The sequence below is a fragment of the Carlito syrichta genome, unplaced genomic scaffold, assembly GCF_000164805.1.
Source record: "Carlito syrichta isolate Samal-C Ts95f unplaced genomic scaffold, Tarsius_syrichta-2.0.1 Scaffold311873, whole genome shotgun sequence".
Taxonomy (NCBI): Eukaryota; Metazoa; Chordata; class Mammalia; order Primates; family Tarsiidae; genus Carlito; species Carlito syrichta.
The window spans coordinates 261,135-276,018 of record NW_007255969.1 but is presented as its reverse complement, the minus strand read 5'-3'; the positions used below and the strand labels follow the sequence as shown (position 1 = coordinate 276,018).

Here is a 14,884-nt window from a genome sequence, read left to right as displayed (position 1 = left end):
ACTCTTTTAAGAACATTTTATTGGCTGGGTGTGGTAGCTCATGCCTGTAATGCCAGCACTTTGGGAGACAGAGGCAGGAGAATTGCCTGAGCCCACCAGTTTGAGACAACCTAAGCAACATGGCGAGACCACGTCTCTACAATAAATCAAAATATTAGCCGGGCATGGTAGCACATGCCTGTAATTCTGGCTACTTGGAAGGCTGATGTGTAAGGATCTCCAGAGCACAGCAGGTCGAGGCTGTGGTAGCCGGGAGCGGCCACTGCACTCCAGTCTGGGCGACAGAGTGAGACTCCAACTCAAAAAAAAAAAAAAATTAGCAGGGTGTGGTGGTGCATACTTGTAGTTCTAGCTACTTGGAAGGCTGAGGCAGAAGAATCGTCTGAGCGCAGCAGGTTGAAGATGCAGTGGCCGTGAGCATGCTACTGTACTCCAGCCTGGTAGACAGAGTAAGACTCTGATAAAAAAAAAAAAAAAGAGAGAGAGTATTTTATTACAAAAATTTTCAAACATCAAAAAGTTGAACGCGTTGTATAGAGACCATTCATATACCTGCCATCCAGATTTTGAAAGCATTTTACATTACAAACATTGGAAGAATTTTAGAACAAATATAGTTATTAAAAAATAAGCTGCATGTATCTCTTTTTCTTTTTCTTTGATTTACTGGAGTAGAGCTTAAAAACAAAACTTCTGTTGAGCTATGTATTTGATTTTATGGTTCTTTATCCTAAAAATGTAAAAAAAAAGAAATTCCTATAACTGAAAATTATATGTATTATTCAGGTATTGTTAGTTGTTGCTAAATAAAGATTTCATATAACAAGATATTGTAGTCGTTTCTACTATTTGGTAAAGAGAAACAAAGGCATTTCTTCACGCTGTTTTTGGATTTTTACAGGTCTTTGTGGATCCCCTTACAGTAATTGACATGGAGTTTATTGCCAGTACTTTGTTCCCAGCCATTGACAAAAATATTGTTAAAAGAATGGTTGCTTTCAATAACCAAGTAAGTATCTACTTGTATGAGTTGTTCTTTGTTTTTCTGACTGTATTTGAACCAGCAGTTTTCAACATAGGACTCTACCAAATCAGCATCTCTTAGATATTTACACGTTTCTAATGGAAGGTAAGCTACTCATTGGAGGCTTACAGTAATTTATCTCTGTATTGCAAATACCAATCGTAATGCATTGCAGAGTATCTCTGGCATTTGGGAGTCCGGAGAAGGAAGTATCTGAATCAAGCCTGTTAAATTTCTTTCAGGTTGCATAGGCATTTGTAGTATGTTGATAGCGCTTAATGTAGTGCCCGGCAGTAGGACATCTTTCTCCAATAAGGGTGTTTTCTTTCTAGATTGACCATGAAGTGACTGTTGAGAAGAAATGGGGGCAAAAAGGAGGACCTTGGGAATTCAACCTGAGGGATCTTTTCCGCTGGTGTCAGTTGATGCTGGTTGACCAGTCCCCTGGATGTTATGATCCCGGCCAGCATGTGTTTTTGGTATATGGTGAAAGAATGAGAACCAGGGAAGACAAAAAAAAGGTGAGCTTCATACTTACTTGCTGTTGTGTTTCTTTCCATTTGAAAGTTGGTTTCTTAGAGAGAAAGTACATACTCGCCTAATAATACCAAGTCTTTCAAAGCTTCTTGGATATTGAGAAGTTAATGGAACAGACTAAACATTCACTTATCTCAGAGTCTCACAAGATAGAGTACTTGGCTTTGGTGGAAACAATTTGCTTATCCACCTAAATCCCCTTGGTCGCAGATCATCTTCAAATAGTATTACACTCCAGTAATAAAGAACTAGGTCTTCATCATCTTTCCAGGTACAAAAGTCAGAAGCAGGTGGAGACAGGTTTTGGCTTTTTTTTAGTTGGAATCTCACTCTTGTCGCCCAGGCAGGAGTGCAGTGATGCACTCACGGCCAACTCAGCCTCAACCTGCTGGGCTTAGGTGATCCTTTCGCCTCAGCCTTCCAAGTAACTGGAACTACAGGCGCGCACTATCATGCCCGGCTAATTTTTTGATTTATTGTAGAGATGAGGTTTTGCCAAGTTGCCTAGGCGGGTCTTGAACCCGGAGGCTCAGGCAATCCACTCACCTCAGCCTCCCAAAGTGCTGGAATTACAGGCTAGCCACTGAGCCCGAGTTTTTCTTTAAATAAATGTCAAACTACAGAGTGTTTTATTTGAAAAATATAAACAGATGTAAAGGGAGGATATTCTGTATTTAAGTGGAAATTAAAATACTAGTTTGTAAATAAAAGTTAACACTGGAATTCCCAGCTTAAGAAGCTGGAATGACATGTTCATTTTGGCTTGTGATGTTTGAAGTCCTGTGTTACTGAATACTCACAGCAGCTGCAGGCAGGAAATGCTGTCACGACCTGTTACTGGTGAGAATCTGAAAGCTCAAAGTGGTGGAGCCTGGCAGAGTCAACCTGGGGTCTGGGCCATTTCCGCATTGTCTACTATTATATCCGTCTACTACACCACACTGTTTGAAGATAAATTAATAGATACACAGATGCATGGGTTGGACCAGTAACCCCTTGTTACCCAGATCTTTTATTCTGTGGTATTCAGAATCTACCTAGATGCTAACAACTCATTTATTTTATGTTAGTGACTTTCTGTTGTTGAATTCGAGAAAATGTTCAACTAGGTTTTCTTTCTTTGTTTTTCTGTTTTTTGAGTCAAGGCCTTACTATGTCTCCTAGATTGAAATGCAGTGACACACTTACAGCCACCACAGCCTCAACCTGCTGGGCTCAGGTGATCCTTCTGCCTCAGCATTCCAAGTAGCTGAAACCACAGGCGTGTGCCACCATTCCAGGCTTTTTTTTTTTTTTTTGAGTTGGAGTCTCACTCTGTCGCCTAGACTGGAGTGCAGTGGCACGCTCCCGGCCACCACAGCCTCAACCTGCTGGGCTCCAGCAGTCCCTCCGCCTCAGTCTTCCAAGTAGCTGGAACTACAGGTGTGTGCTACCACACCTGGCTAATTTTTGATTTATTGTAGAGACAAGGTCCCGCCAAGTTGCCTGGGTGGGTATCGAACCCGTGGACTCAGGCAATTCACTCACCTCGGCCTTCCAAAGTGCTGGGATTACAGGATGAGCCACCGAGTCCAGCGTAATTTTTTTTATTTATTGTAGGGGTGATGTCTCACCAGGTTGCCCAGTCTGATCTCAAACGCCTGGACCCAGGCAGTCCTCTCACCTCGGCCTCCCAAAGTACTAGGATTACAGGCATGAGCCACTGTGCCCAGCATGCGTTAATGTTTTTTACACACCTCTGTTCCTTTCGCCTATTTTTTTGTTGTTGTTGTTGGAGTCTTACTCCGTTGCCCAGACTGGAGTGCAGTGGCCGCTCCTGGCCATCACAGCCTTGACCTGCTGGGCTCTGCGATCCTTCCGCCTCAGCCTTTCAAGTAGCTGGAACTATAGGTGTGCGCTACCACGCACGGCTAGTTTTTTTATTAATTGTAGAGATGCGGTCTCGCCAAGTTGCCCAGGCAGGTCTCGAACCCGCGGGGTCAGGCAATCCACTCACCTCAGCCTCCCAGAGGCGCGGGATTACAGGCTGAGCCACCGAGCCCAGCTTCCTTTTAGATTTTTTAAGGCGATCATAAAACAAACAGCATTAACAGAACATTTTCTAACAGGATTCGTAGTAAAGAAGGATAACTGAACATAAATCAGTGTTGACATTAGATTTGGTTTTCATATCTACACAAATATTTGGAGGGATAACTTGATGGTTTTTGGAAACAGACTGACTTAGATTTAAGATCAGTTACCAACCATGGCCAAGTTCTGTAACCTATATAAAATGGACATGGTGAAATAATCCTTTAAAGTACCTAGAACAGTATTTGGCACATAGCAAATGGTCAGGGAATGGTCATTATTCTTCATAATCTTTGTATTTCTGTTCTGCTTTATCCTCTTTTTAGATGGTTTCTTGAATGGTGAAAACATTCGTCTCTAGATTTTTCATCTCTAGATTTTCCACAGTGTCTGTGGCTGTGTTTTAATTTATGGTGCGTTCTCATGGAAATCTCAAATAGCTTGAGATCATGTGACTGCTTTGTTCTTGAACCCAACTTTACTTTTGTTCCAAATAATTAAATAATGCAATCTAGCCTTTTCTAAGGATAAGGGAATTGTGGCTAGCATTTTTTGCATAGGGACCCTCATTTGCATGTTTTCTAGAAGTATTCTTTCTAAAAGCTTTGCCTAAGAATTCAGTGGGGTGATTTTTTTTAATGCATTGTCTTCTTCCTTTAGGTCATTGCTGTATTCAAGGATGTATTTGGGTCAAATTCTAACCCATATATGGGAACCAGACTATTTCGTATCACTCCCTATGATGTTCAGGTGAGACACTAGGATAATCCTCTATTCTTTTACAGTTTTGTGTGACTTCTTCTGTGCCTACTACCAGGTAAGCATGCGAAGAAATCTCACTGGCATGTCTTTTCAGCTGGGCTATTCGGTCCTTCCCCGTGGCAGCTATGTTCCTCACCCGTCCCGCCGACCCCTGTCTCTCCTGCACCAATCCTTCCAGTCTCTGGAGTCGATCATGAAATGTGTGCAGATGAGCTGGATGGTCATCCTTGTGGGGCCAGCCTCTGTGGGCAAGACCAGCCTGGTCCAGCTTCTGGCACACCTTACTGGCCACACATTGAAGGTCATGGCGATGAACAGCGCCGTGGATACTACTGAGCTTCTGGGTGGATTTGAGCAGGTAACCATTCTGCCATAACATTTTTGGCAAAGCATAATAAACCCCATGGTCTGATTGAGGGTCTTCTGTGTCCATGGTGACTACAGATAACAATATTTTCTGACCTTGGCAAGGCCATAAGTTCACATTCTCTGGAAATTGCAGGTTGACCTAATACGACCTTGGCAGCAGCTGTTAGAAAAGGTGGAGGTTGCTGTCCACACACTGTTAAGGGAGAGCCTCCTTATCAGTGCTGATGATACAGAAGTCGTGCTGCGAGCCTGGAGTCACTTCCTTCTGACATGTAAGCCCACGAGTCTTGGAGAAGGTGGTAAAGGGATCACGATGGAGATTGTCAATAAGCTGGAAGCAGTATTATTGCTTATGCAGCGACTCAACAGTAAAATCAACTCATACACCAAGGCAGGTATGTGTATTTGGATGTGTGAATCAGGCACTTACCTTTGCCCATTGTGCATATTGAGCATATTTCTAATAGTTGTCTGCTAACTTCATCTTTTATTCTAGGTCTCGTCTGTTGATTTTCCTCCTGGTTATAAGTCATATTTTCTTACTTGTCTATTGACTTATTTTGATTGGATGTCAGACCTATTAAATTGTCTCTGCGTAGCCGGGCTTGGTGGCTCAGCCTGTAATCCCGCGCCTTTGGGAGGCTGAGGTGAGTGGATTGCCTGAGCCCGCGCATTCAAGACCCACCTGGGCAGCGAGACCTCATCTCTACAATAAATCAAAAAATCAGCCAGGCATGGTAGCGCATGCCTGTAATTCCGGCTACTCGGAAGTCTGAGGCAGAAGGATCGCCGGAGCCCAGCAGACGAGGCTGCGGTGGCCGGGAGCGGCCACTGCACTCCTGTCTGGGCAACCCAGTGAGACTCCAACTCAAAAAAAAAAAAAAAAAATTGTCTCTGAGTACTGCATTTTGTTATATTTCTTCGAATAGTGTTGGACATTTTCTGGAAGGCAGTTGAGCTGTTTATGGATAATTTTGATGTTTTTCAAGATTGCTTTTAAGCTTTTTAAGGTCAGGTCTAGAAGATTCTTTACTCTAGGGCTAGATTAGCCCCTTGATTGAGGCATGATCCTTACAGCATCTCTATTGAACATCCTGTGTGTTCAGGGACGTCTCCTCACCTTGACTGGTGGCACCTGGTGTGGTACTCAGCCTTATGTGAACTCTGGGAGTTCTTCAGCTCACATTTCCCGGTAATTGTCCTCTCCTTGGAAGTTTTTGCTCATCCTTGTTGAGATTCACTTTTATGTGCACTTGAAGATGGTTATTTAGACAGACTCTAGGGTCGTTATCCAGATTTTTGGAGCTGTTTTTCTGATTAGCTCCTTCCTCTTAAGGATGCTGTTCTTCATTCTAGTTACCTCAGCCTCCCTGAACTCTACTCTGTCTGTTCACTCTAGGAAACCTCTGGGATCTGTTTGGGCTCCCCCGCCCAGCTTTTCAATCCCAGAATTGCTTCCAGGCAGAAAGCCAGGGCAGTTATGGGCTTCACCTAATTTTTTTTTTCTTCCCTCATATAACAAATCTTGTGCTACCTGTTGTCTAGTAACCAAAAGCTGTTGTTTCATATGTTTTGCCTAGTTCGCTAGTTGTTAACAGTGGCAAGTTAAGTCTAAATCTTGTTACTTTTTCATGGTTAGAAGAAGAAATTCAATAAAACAATTTCCAACAAAAAACATTACTTGAAAAATTTCCAGGAAGGGGCGGTATCAACTATAATGCACTTGTCAAATAATTACAGTTGTTACGAGGCTCATATGATGTAGCTATTGTGAAGGAGGTCCAGCTTAATGACATCCTATGCACTGTGCCAACTTACAGTGTGTTCATGTAGTATAAGTGCTGTAATGGGGAGATATTCTTCTCCTTTGGCCACTTGAGAATTTGCAATACGGAAAAATTATTTTACCCTTTCTATCCCCCTAGAGTGAACTCTTGAATATCTAGCCATTAATTCAGAAAGAGAAGTATTACCTGTCCCAAATTATTTTTCCTATCTGTATTTAAACAGAACCTTTTGTCTTCTTATTTATTCTATAATGAATCCTTAAAAAAGACATTGGGCCAGAAGTTTCAAGCTTTCTTTTATTTTTATTTATTTATTTATTTTTGAGTTGGAGTCTCACTCTGTTCCCCAGACTGGAGTGCAGTGGCCGCTCCCGGCCACCACAGCCTCGACCTGCTGGGCTCTGGCGATCCTTCCGCCTCAGCCTTCCGAGTAGCCGGAATTACAGGCACGCGCTACCACGCCTGGCTGATTTTTGATTTGTTGTAGAGATGAGGTCTGGCCAAGTTGCCTAGGCGGGTCTTGAACCTGCGAGCTCAGGCAATCCACTCACCTCGGCCTCCCAAAGGTGCGGGATTACAGGCTGAGCCACTGAGCCCAGCTTCAAGCTTTCTTTTAATACCTCTTAGTTCTTGGGTAGAGTGCTGTGGATGGTGATTCTTTCTGTGACATTTTCAGGGTTTGCCAAACTCGTGGAAGAGTTCCGAAGCTTTGGGGTGAAGCTTACGCAGTCAGCCAGCGGCCATAGCCATGGCACATTTGAATGGGTGGACAGCATGTTGGTTCAGGCCTTGAAGTCTGGAGATTGGCTTTTGATGGACAATGTTAACTTCTGCAAGTAAGACCCTAAGGCCTTATCATGAGTGAACCTACTTGAAATTTGGGCTGTACTTCTCAGTGTAGAAATTCAGAGGACTGTGCTGATGTTTTTTATCTGCTGTTTTTCTTGACTAGGCATACCTACTCGGCCACGTTCTGTAAATTTCTCCCAGTGGTGAATAATGGTAGTTTGTCATTAGACAGTTCTGTATGATAATTTTGAGCTGAACTAAAGGCTAACAAAATTGGATTACTTTTTTCAGGTGACATCCTTTAAGCCTTTTTATTTAATATCAGAATTTTTCTGCTATTTGTTAGGGTCATTCATCAGTGTAGATTTCTGAAATGTGGGATATGACACAGGGAAGGCATTTAGTAAATGATCATCGGTAATGAAATTATTTCAACCTTGTGTCACTTTGGATCCTACATTAAGGAAAAGTGAGAAACGACTATACGTAGACAGTTAACATAATAGCTGCTGCAGGCCATGCGATCGCTCTCTCTTCGTGGAGTTATTTTCTAAATGTTCTAAAAAGAAATCCAGCTACCTTAAGTGAATTTGATGTTGTTGAGGGCTGGAGTACAAGAAAGGAAAAGTGAAAGGGTTATATAGGGTGGAGAGTTGACCATTATTTTCTCCAGTTGCATTTCTTTATTCAACAAATATTTTGTGTATTTACTGTGTATAAAGCTGTGAGGTTTGTGCTTCTGGGAGTCAAAAGGGAACTCAGTGGGACCTCTATTCTCGAAAGAGATCACGGTTCTATTTAGGCAAGCGATCCCGGCTTAAAGGAAAATATGGGTCAGAAGCAGGCAAGGAAAGCACAGTCAACACAGTGTGTCAACCTGCCCGTCACTTGAATTTTCTCTGTGTAGCCCGTCAGTGCTGGATCGTTTGAATGCATTGCTTGAACCTGGAGGAGTCCTCACTATTAGTGAGAGAGGATTGATAGATGGATCCACACCCACAATAACACCAAGTCCCAATTTCAGGTATTTCTCTCTTAAGTTTCTGCCTCATAATCTGACAGCCTCAGTAGCAGAGGTAGACATTTCGTAGGGCTTCCTTATGTGCTCTATTCACAGAGTCATGAGGAAGTTCATCCATTCATTCATTCAGGTAACAAATGTTTGCTGAGGCTCTGTTGTTTGTCGGGGACTGCTGGGCTCTGGGACAAGCATAAACGAGAGAGGCAAGGGCCGCCTTGAGTTGACGGAGGGCTGAAGCAGGGCGACCAGCCCAGTCCTTCTGTGGTAGTTCACATGAGCAACGATGATGGCTTAGACTACGGGTGGTCAGATGGGTGAGACTTGGGGCTTGAGAGGAAGAGGACGCGAGGATGTCAGGAACGTTTTTGGCTTGAGGAATTGGGTAGGTGGGGCTGGCATCCATTGAGAAAGGGAAGACTGACAAAAAAGGAGCAGGTTTGGGGCAGCTGGGAATTAGCTGCTTAGTTTCCGACACAAGTGTGCATGAGGTGTCGGAGCCAGATGGAGATGCTGATGGGCATTACGTATATGAAGCTCATTGTTTCAGGAGAACACACTGCTCCCTTTTTTGCTCTCTGTAGGGGACTATCTGGAGGAAGATTTTTAAAGTTCTCAGATAACACTAAAAGTGCACTGGATGTGCAATGCATAGTTCCATAGGAAGGTGAGTTTAGAGAAACTGAGTTGCTATATTGATGCATGTTAGAAATAAAAGATGGACTGCAAGTGATGGTAGCACATTCGGGTTAATGGTATTTGTCTCGATAACTCCCTGAAGATGAAAAGCGTATGGTTTCCCTTCACTGTTACTGAAGTGCACCGTGGTTACACTGGGATTTAAACTATTTCTTTTCTTTGAATTGCTGTTTTCCTAGGCTTTTTCTCTCAATGGATCCTGTTCATGGAGAAATATCCCGAGCTATGAGGAATCGTGGACTTGAAATCTACGTTTCAGGGGAATGGGATGAGAGCGTTCCTGACAACCTGGACTTGAAAGCTCTGCTGCACAGCCTTGGGTTGGTAGGGAACAGTGTGTGTGACATCCTCTTGGCTCTACACGCAGAGACCCAGAGCATGGTTGTAGGTAAGGTACTTGACTTCGGGGCCTCTTTGGAGTTCTGGTCTTCTAGAAATTTATGTTTTTCCATTGGGCTGCTATCCGGAGAGTTCCTACATTGAGTGTATACAGAAATAGGAATTACCAGGAAAGTCTGTAATAAATGTAGTTGTCCAGATTCCCCTAGAGATTGGGTTTGGTTGGGCAGGGTGAGGCACTGGAATCGGTGTTTTAATGAAGCTCCCAGGTAATTTTGAATCATGCAGTCAAAGGCCAACACTTTGAGGGATGCTGCTTTGGGCACTGGGATTCAGGAAGTTTGCCCACCATAGCGCCAGGTCATTAATGGCCTCTTGAAGGTGGGATACAGAGGAAACTTTGAGTTGCTTAAAACATATATGTATGACTTCTTCTAAATGTTTAATTATATAAAAACAAGCAGTAATAATACATGAAACACTGTTTATTGAGTAATTGTTATGTATTAGGTACGATGCAGATTGTTCATTCAGTTCTTACATTGGTTGTGCAAGGAACATGTTTCCATTTCATAGATAAGGCTCAGAGATTTGGAGTAACTTGTCAACGTCAGTCAGTTAACTAATGACAGCTGGGATTTGCAGACAGGTCTGTTGGATTTCAAAACCCATGGTTCTTTAGGAGGCCACACTCATTTGACCATCTTCAGTGTCTATCAGCTTAGATTAAGGAAACATGTGCCTAGGCTTATCACTCTTGTGAATGAGTCCTCCACTTACCTGCAGGTAGCCAGAGAGAGCGAAGGGGGAGAAGATAGGTAGAAATACAGATGTTCCCACAGGTCTCCTGTGCCCTTATAGTCTACGTAGAAGATTTTTAAAAATAGGTGTCTGGGTGGGCTTGGGTAGAAGGAGGTTTGATGTGAGGGCAGAGTTTACTCATTTTCATTGACGATTTTAAAGAATCTGTCGCTTATATGTGGCAATTTTTTTAATAGGTACTCCAACATCTTCTGTGTCAACTCTGATTCAGACAGCCATACTCATTGTCCAGTACCTGCACCGAGGGCTGAGTTTAGACAGAGCCTTTTCTGAAGCATGCTGGGAAGTGTATGTCCGTTCCCAGCATTCACCAGCAAACCGGAAGGTACTATGAAGTGTTTCAGACATTTTGTAAATCATCCTTCTACATCACTGAGTAGGAGGAAATAATAATAATAATAATAATAATAATAATAATATTATTTTGGCACGCTCACGGCCACCACAGCCTCGACCTGCTAGGCTCAGATAACCCTTCTGCCTCAACCTTCCAAGTAACTGGAACTATAGGCATGTACCACCCCACCTGGCTAATTTTTTGATTTATTGTAGAGATGAGGTCTCTACAAGTTACCGAAGCTGATCTCGAACTAGCAGGCTTAGGCAGTCCTCTCACCTCGGCCTCCCAAATTGCTGGGATTATAGGCATGAGCCACCGTGCCTGGGCAGGAAATTATTTTTAAAGATGGCAGGCAACCTTAAAGACCTGAGAGAGTTGTTCACTGCAGTTTTGCTGTGAGAGAAATCTGGTATCTGGGTACTTTCCTGGAAAATAGCTTTAATGTTAAATTCTTTAGTCGAAGCTTACTGTCATTAGCAAAAGTAGAATTTAACTTATGGTGTTGTACATTGAAGAATGTGTACAGGGGTGGGGGGCAACAATCTTGAAATTTATAAAAAATTGTGTGTGTATTCGTACATGTTTAAACTCTAGTAATCTTCAAAGTACTCTCTGAGGCAGTCCACCAGCCAAGCCTCTATTTCCCCTGCTCAGAACAGTTTTGAACCTGTCGGTGTTGATTCCTTTAGTGCTTCTGCCGTTTTTTGTCTCACTTCTTCCACATGGGCAGAATGTTTCTCTGAGGACTTTTTTCATCTGGGAAAACCAAAAAAAAAGTCTCTCAGGGGAAGATGGGATGAACAGGGAGGATGGGGCACAGAGGTCATGCGGGTTTTAGTCAAAAACTACTGAACATTCAGTGAGGTGTGGGCAAGTGTACTCGTAAATCACCCATCATGAACTGGGGAAATGTGTTGAAACAATCTCCAAAAAAAAAAATTTGCTGAAGCGGAACACTGCCTCTCCCAACAACACTAGCTGGTACACTTATGCCAATGCGTTCCTAGAACACTTACCTTGCGGGGGCGGCCCGTACTACAAAGGGTTTGCCCTCCAAAGAGAATTCCGTGATTTTTCGGCCCCCCTTTGTGTGAAAGTCGTTGTGAAATGGTCACATGGACTCTAGAAGACGGTTCTTCATGTCCTGATTTCTTTGTGGGAGGAAGGGGCGAGCACTTATGTGTTGGGGCCTCTGTACCATGTGTCTTTATCTTCTACCAGCTTGTGCAGTCTTTACTAGAGAAACATGTGTCTTCTCTGAGAGCACATGAAACCTGGGGAAACGCCATTCTTGCCATGGGACTGTGGCCAGATTCTGTGCCCTCAGCTCTCTTTGCCACTGAAGATTCTCACCTCTCCACCGTCCGAAGTGATGGGCAGATCTTGGCATATTGCCTCAACAGGATGAGCCTGAAGACCAGCAGCTGGGTGAGGTCAGTGGAGCCCTTGGGCATGTGTGTGTCACTTTGGATTCTTGACTGGGCTTTGCTATCACTGGAAACGGTCAGGACACTACTCAACCTGAGCGTTCTGTGGCTGTTCATTATCCAACCATCACGGGTTTATTGTTCATTGAGCTGTTGCTCCCTATTTATTATTTGTCAGGTGTATGTTTTCATTGTCTTCCTTGGTGGGACACTCATCTTTTCCCTCTTGTCTCTTTGATCCAGTGCTTGTAAAATCCGTTTTCCTAGTTTTTTGAATTGTGCAATAAAATGTTTCCCTATTACTAACTTTGCCCATTCATATTCATTTCAGGAGTCAGCCTCTCACTTTGCAAGACTTAGAAAATATTATGCAGTCCTCCAACCCTGAGAACCTGAAATTCAGTGCAGCTGAATTGGATACTTACTGGATTGACGAGCCAGATGTTTTGGCCATGGCTGTTAAGTTGCTCATAGAAAGAGCAACCAATCAGGATTGGATGCTCAGAGTTAAATGGCTTTGTCATTTAGCCAAGAACATACCTCAAGGGCTTGGTGAGTAGAAAAGCTTCTTTTGTCCAATGAGGGGAGATTTATATACACTTATACCATTTAAGTGCTTCAACACTATGTTAATCTATGGCTACACTGTTATAATTACAGGATGACCAGGCGTGGTGGCTCATGCCTATAATTTGAGTACTTTGGGAGGCTGAGGTAGGAGTATCATTTGACCTCATGTCTTTAAAAAAAAGAGAAAAATTAGCTAGGCACCATGGGATGCACCTGTAGTCCCAGCTGTCCAGGAGGCTAAGTCTAGGAGTTTGAGACTGTGGTGAACTGGGACCACACAACTACACTCCAGCCTGGGTGACAAATGAAACCCTGTCTCAAAAAATTACAGGAGGGATATGTCCCAAATTTGGCAGCTAGCATTATTACTATGTCTGTAGCTGAAAAAAAATTAAGGAACAAGTCTGTCTTTAGAGGTATCACAAGAAAAACTTTTGTTCCCATGTAATACTTAGCATTTCGGGATATGTCCGCCTGTCTATCAAATTCCAAAAGAAAACAGACTGTATTCTTATTTCTTAGTTTTTAACATCTGCATTTTTTGCTGTACAGCCATTCTATCTGGAGAAGGTATACCTTTTGATACATTCGTTTCCCTAAAAGAGTAGATACGATTCTAATCTTATTATAATTCTAGCGCCCTGTGTTGTCACACTTGCAGTTGTCCCTTGGTATCCGTGGAGGGTTGGTTCTTGGACTCCCTGTGGATACCACCATAAGTGGATGCTGAGGCCCCTTATGATAGTATTTTCATAGCATCTGCATACATCCTCCAGTATTTATTTTTATTTTTATATTTGTTTTTTGTACAGACGAGGTTTTGCTATGTTGCTCAGGCTGGTCTTGAACTCCTGGGCTCAAGCAGTCTGCTCACTTCAGCGTCCCAAAGTGCTGATATTACATGCGTGAGCTACTGTGTCCGTCTACCTCCTGTATACTTTAAACCATCTCTATATTACTTATGATAGCTATGCAATGTAAATGCTATGTAAGTAGTTGCTGTACTGTGCTTTTTAACTTGTATGATTTTTTGATATATTGTTTTGCTTTTTTTTTTTTTTAAAGTTTTTGAGTATTTGTAATGTGTGACTGGTTGAATTCTGACATTGTGGAACCCTTGGGTACAGAGGGCCAACTGTACTTTTTGTACTTTTTTCATTTAAGAGGAGGAAAAAGCAATAATAACATCATTGTCTGGATTGTAAAGTAAAGGACATGGAATTTATTGGTGCAAATTAACTAAAGTAATTGAGATGAGCTTTTCTACTTCATGAGAATTTATATAAAAGCCATTGAATGTGGGTATTGTTATGTGACATGTGGAAATGTCTAAATATGTGTAGGGAGAATTTGTGTAAATATCCTTATGTGGCTTGTCCTGTGTAATAGCCACTAGCCAGTCACAACTACTAAATATAAGGTTGTTTGAATTAAATAGAATCTACAATTTAGCTCTTTAGTTGAACTAGCCACATTTCAGTTTCTCACGTGTGAGTATGGCTACCCTGTGACAGTGCATCTGTAGAACATTCTCATCGTTGCAGAAAATTCCGTTGGACAGCACTGCTTTAGAGTCTAACATTTGCTTCTCTACTTCCTCTGCAGAGTTTGTACAGATTCTTTTGGAAGCCAGTGCTGCATCTCTTAGGAATTTTTACTCAAATTCCCTCTCATCTGGGGTTAGTAATATTATCAAAATATTACAACCCAATATAACAGGTATGTATGGACTTGCTTTTGATTTCTAGCTCTTAGTGTTGTTTTAGAAACTTGTCCATTTCATTCATGGGGAAAAGACCTATCAGAGCTCCCAGCATAACATTTTTTAGAAGACTCACTATGTGCAGACACATCTTCTTTCTTGTTTGAAACTATCCACTTATCCTCCAGCTTCTGAATGAGGCTGATGGCACACAAAGGAGTGGGAAGAACCCAGAAGTTGGAAGACTGGGCTCTGGTTCCAGCTCCATCACAGGCTGGCCTTTTGAAAACACAGTCTCTGCCTATGTTTGAAAACTAGGGGAATTTAGCTCTTACTTCTCTAAGTTGTCTTGCACTTTTAACGTTGTGTTGTTTACTAGTACCATTAGAAGGAAGAGTTTTAAACCATGAGATATTTGACTTGAAGGGAAGTCCGCAAAGGATCCATTAACTTCAGAAAATATAAAACCTTAATGATATCTGGGCATGGTGGTGAGCACCTATAGTCCCACAGGCAGGAAGATCACTTGAGCCCAGGAAATCAAGGCTGCAGTAAGCTGTGACTAGGCCACTGTATTCCATCCTGGGCAACAGGATGAGATTCTTTGTCTTTTTTTTTTTTTTTTG

The 14,884-nt window shown here is 42.5% G+C and overlaps 1 protein-coding gene across 1 annotated transcript in view; it reads left to right on the top strand.

Moving 5' to 3' along the window:
- Window positions 1-14,884, top strand: part of MDN1 (midasin AAA ATPase 1) — a 156,691-nt gene that overhangs the window by 79,657 nt on the left and 62,150 nt on the right. Inside the window, exons 39-50 of the mRNA XM_008069236.2 lie at window positions 902-1,009; window positions 1,357-1,545; window positions 4,295-4,384; window positions 4,491-4,754; window positions 4,899-5,160; window positions 7,229-7,388; window positions 8,249-8,365; window positions 9,238-9,446; window positions 10,396-10,544; window positions 11,781-11,992; window positions 12,318-12,538; window positions 14,162-14,275. Of these exons, the coding sequence (XP_008067427.1) occupies window positions 902-1,009; window positions 1,357-1,545; window positions 4,295-4,384; window positions 4,491-4,754; window positions 4,899-5,160; window positions 7,229-7,388; window positions 8,249-8,365; window positions 9,238-9,446; window positions 10,396-10,544; window positions 11,781-11,992; window positions 12,318-12,538; window positions 14,162-14,275 (2,095 nt within the window). The remainder of the gene's footprint in view (window positions 1-901; window positions 1,010-1,356; window positions 1,546-4,294; window positions 4,385-4,490; window positions 4,755-4,898; window positions 5,161-7,228; window positions 7,389-8,248; window positions 8,366-9,237; window positions 9,447-10,395; window positions 10,545-11,780; window positions 11,993-12,317; window positions 12,539-14,161; window positions 14,276-14,884) is intronic.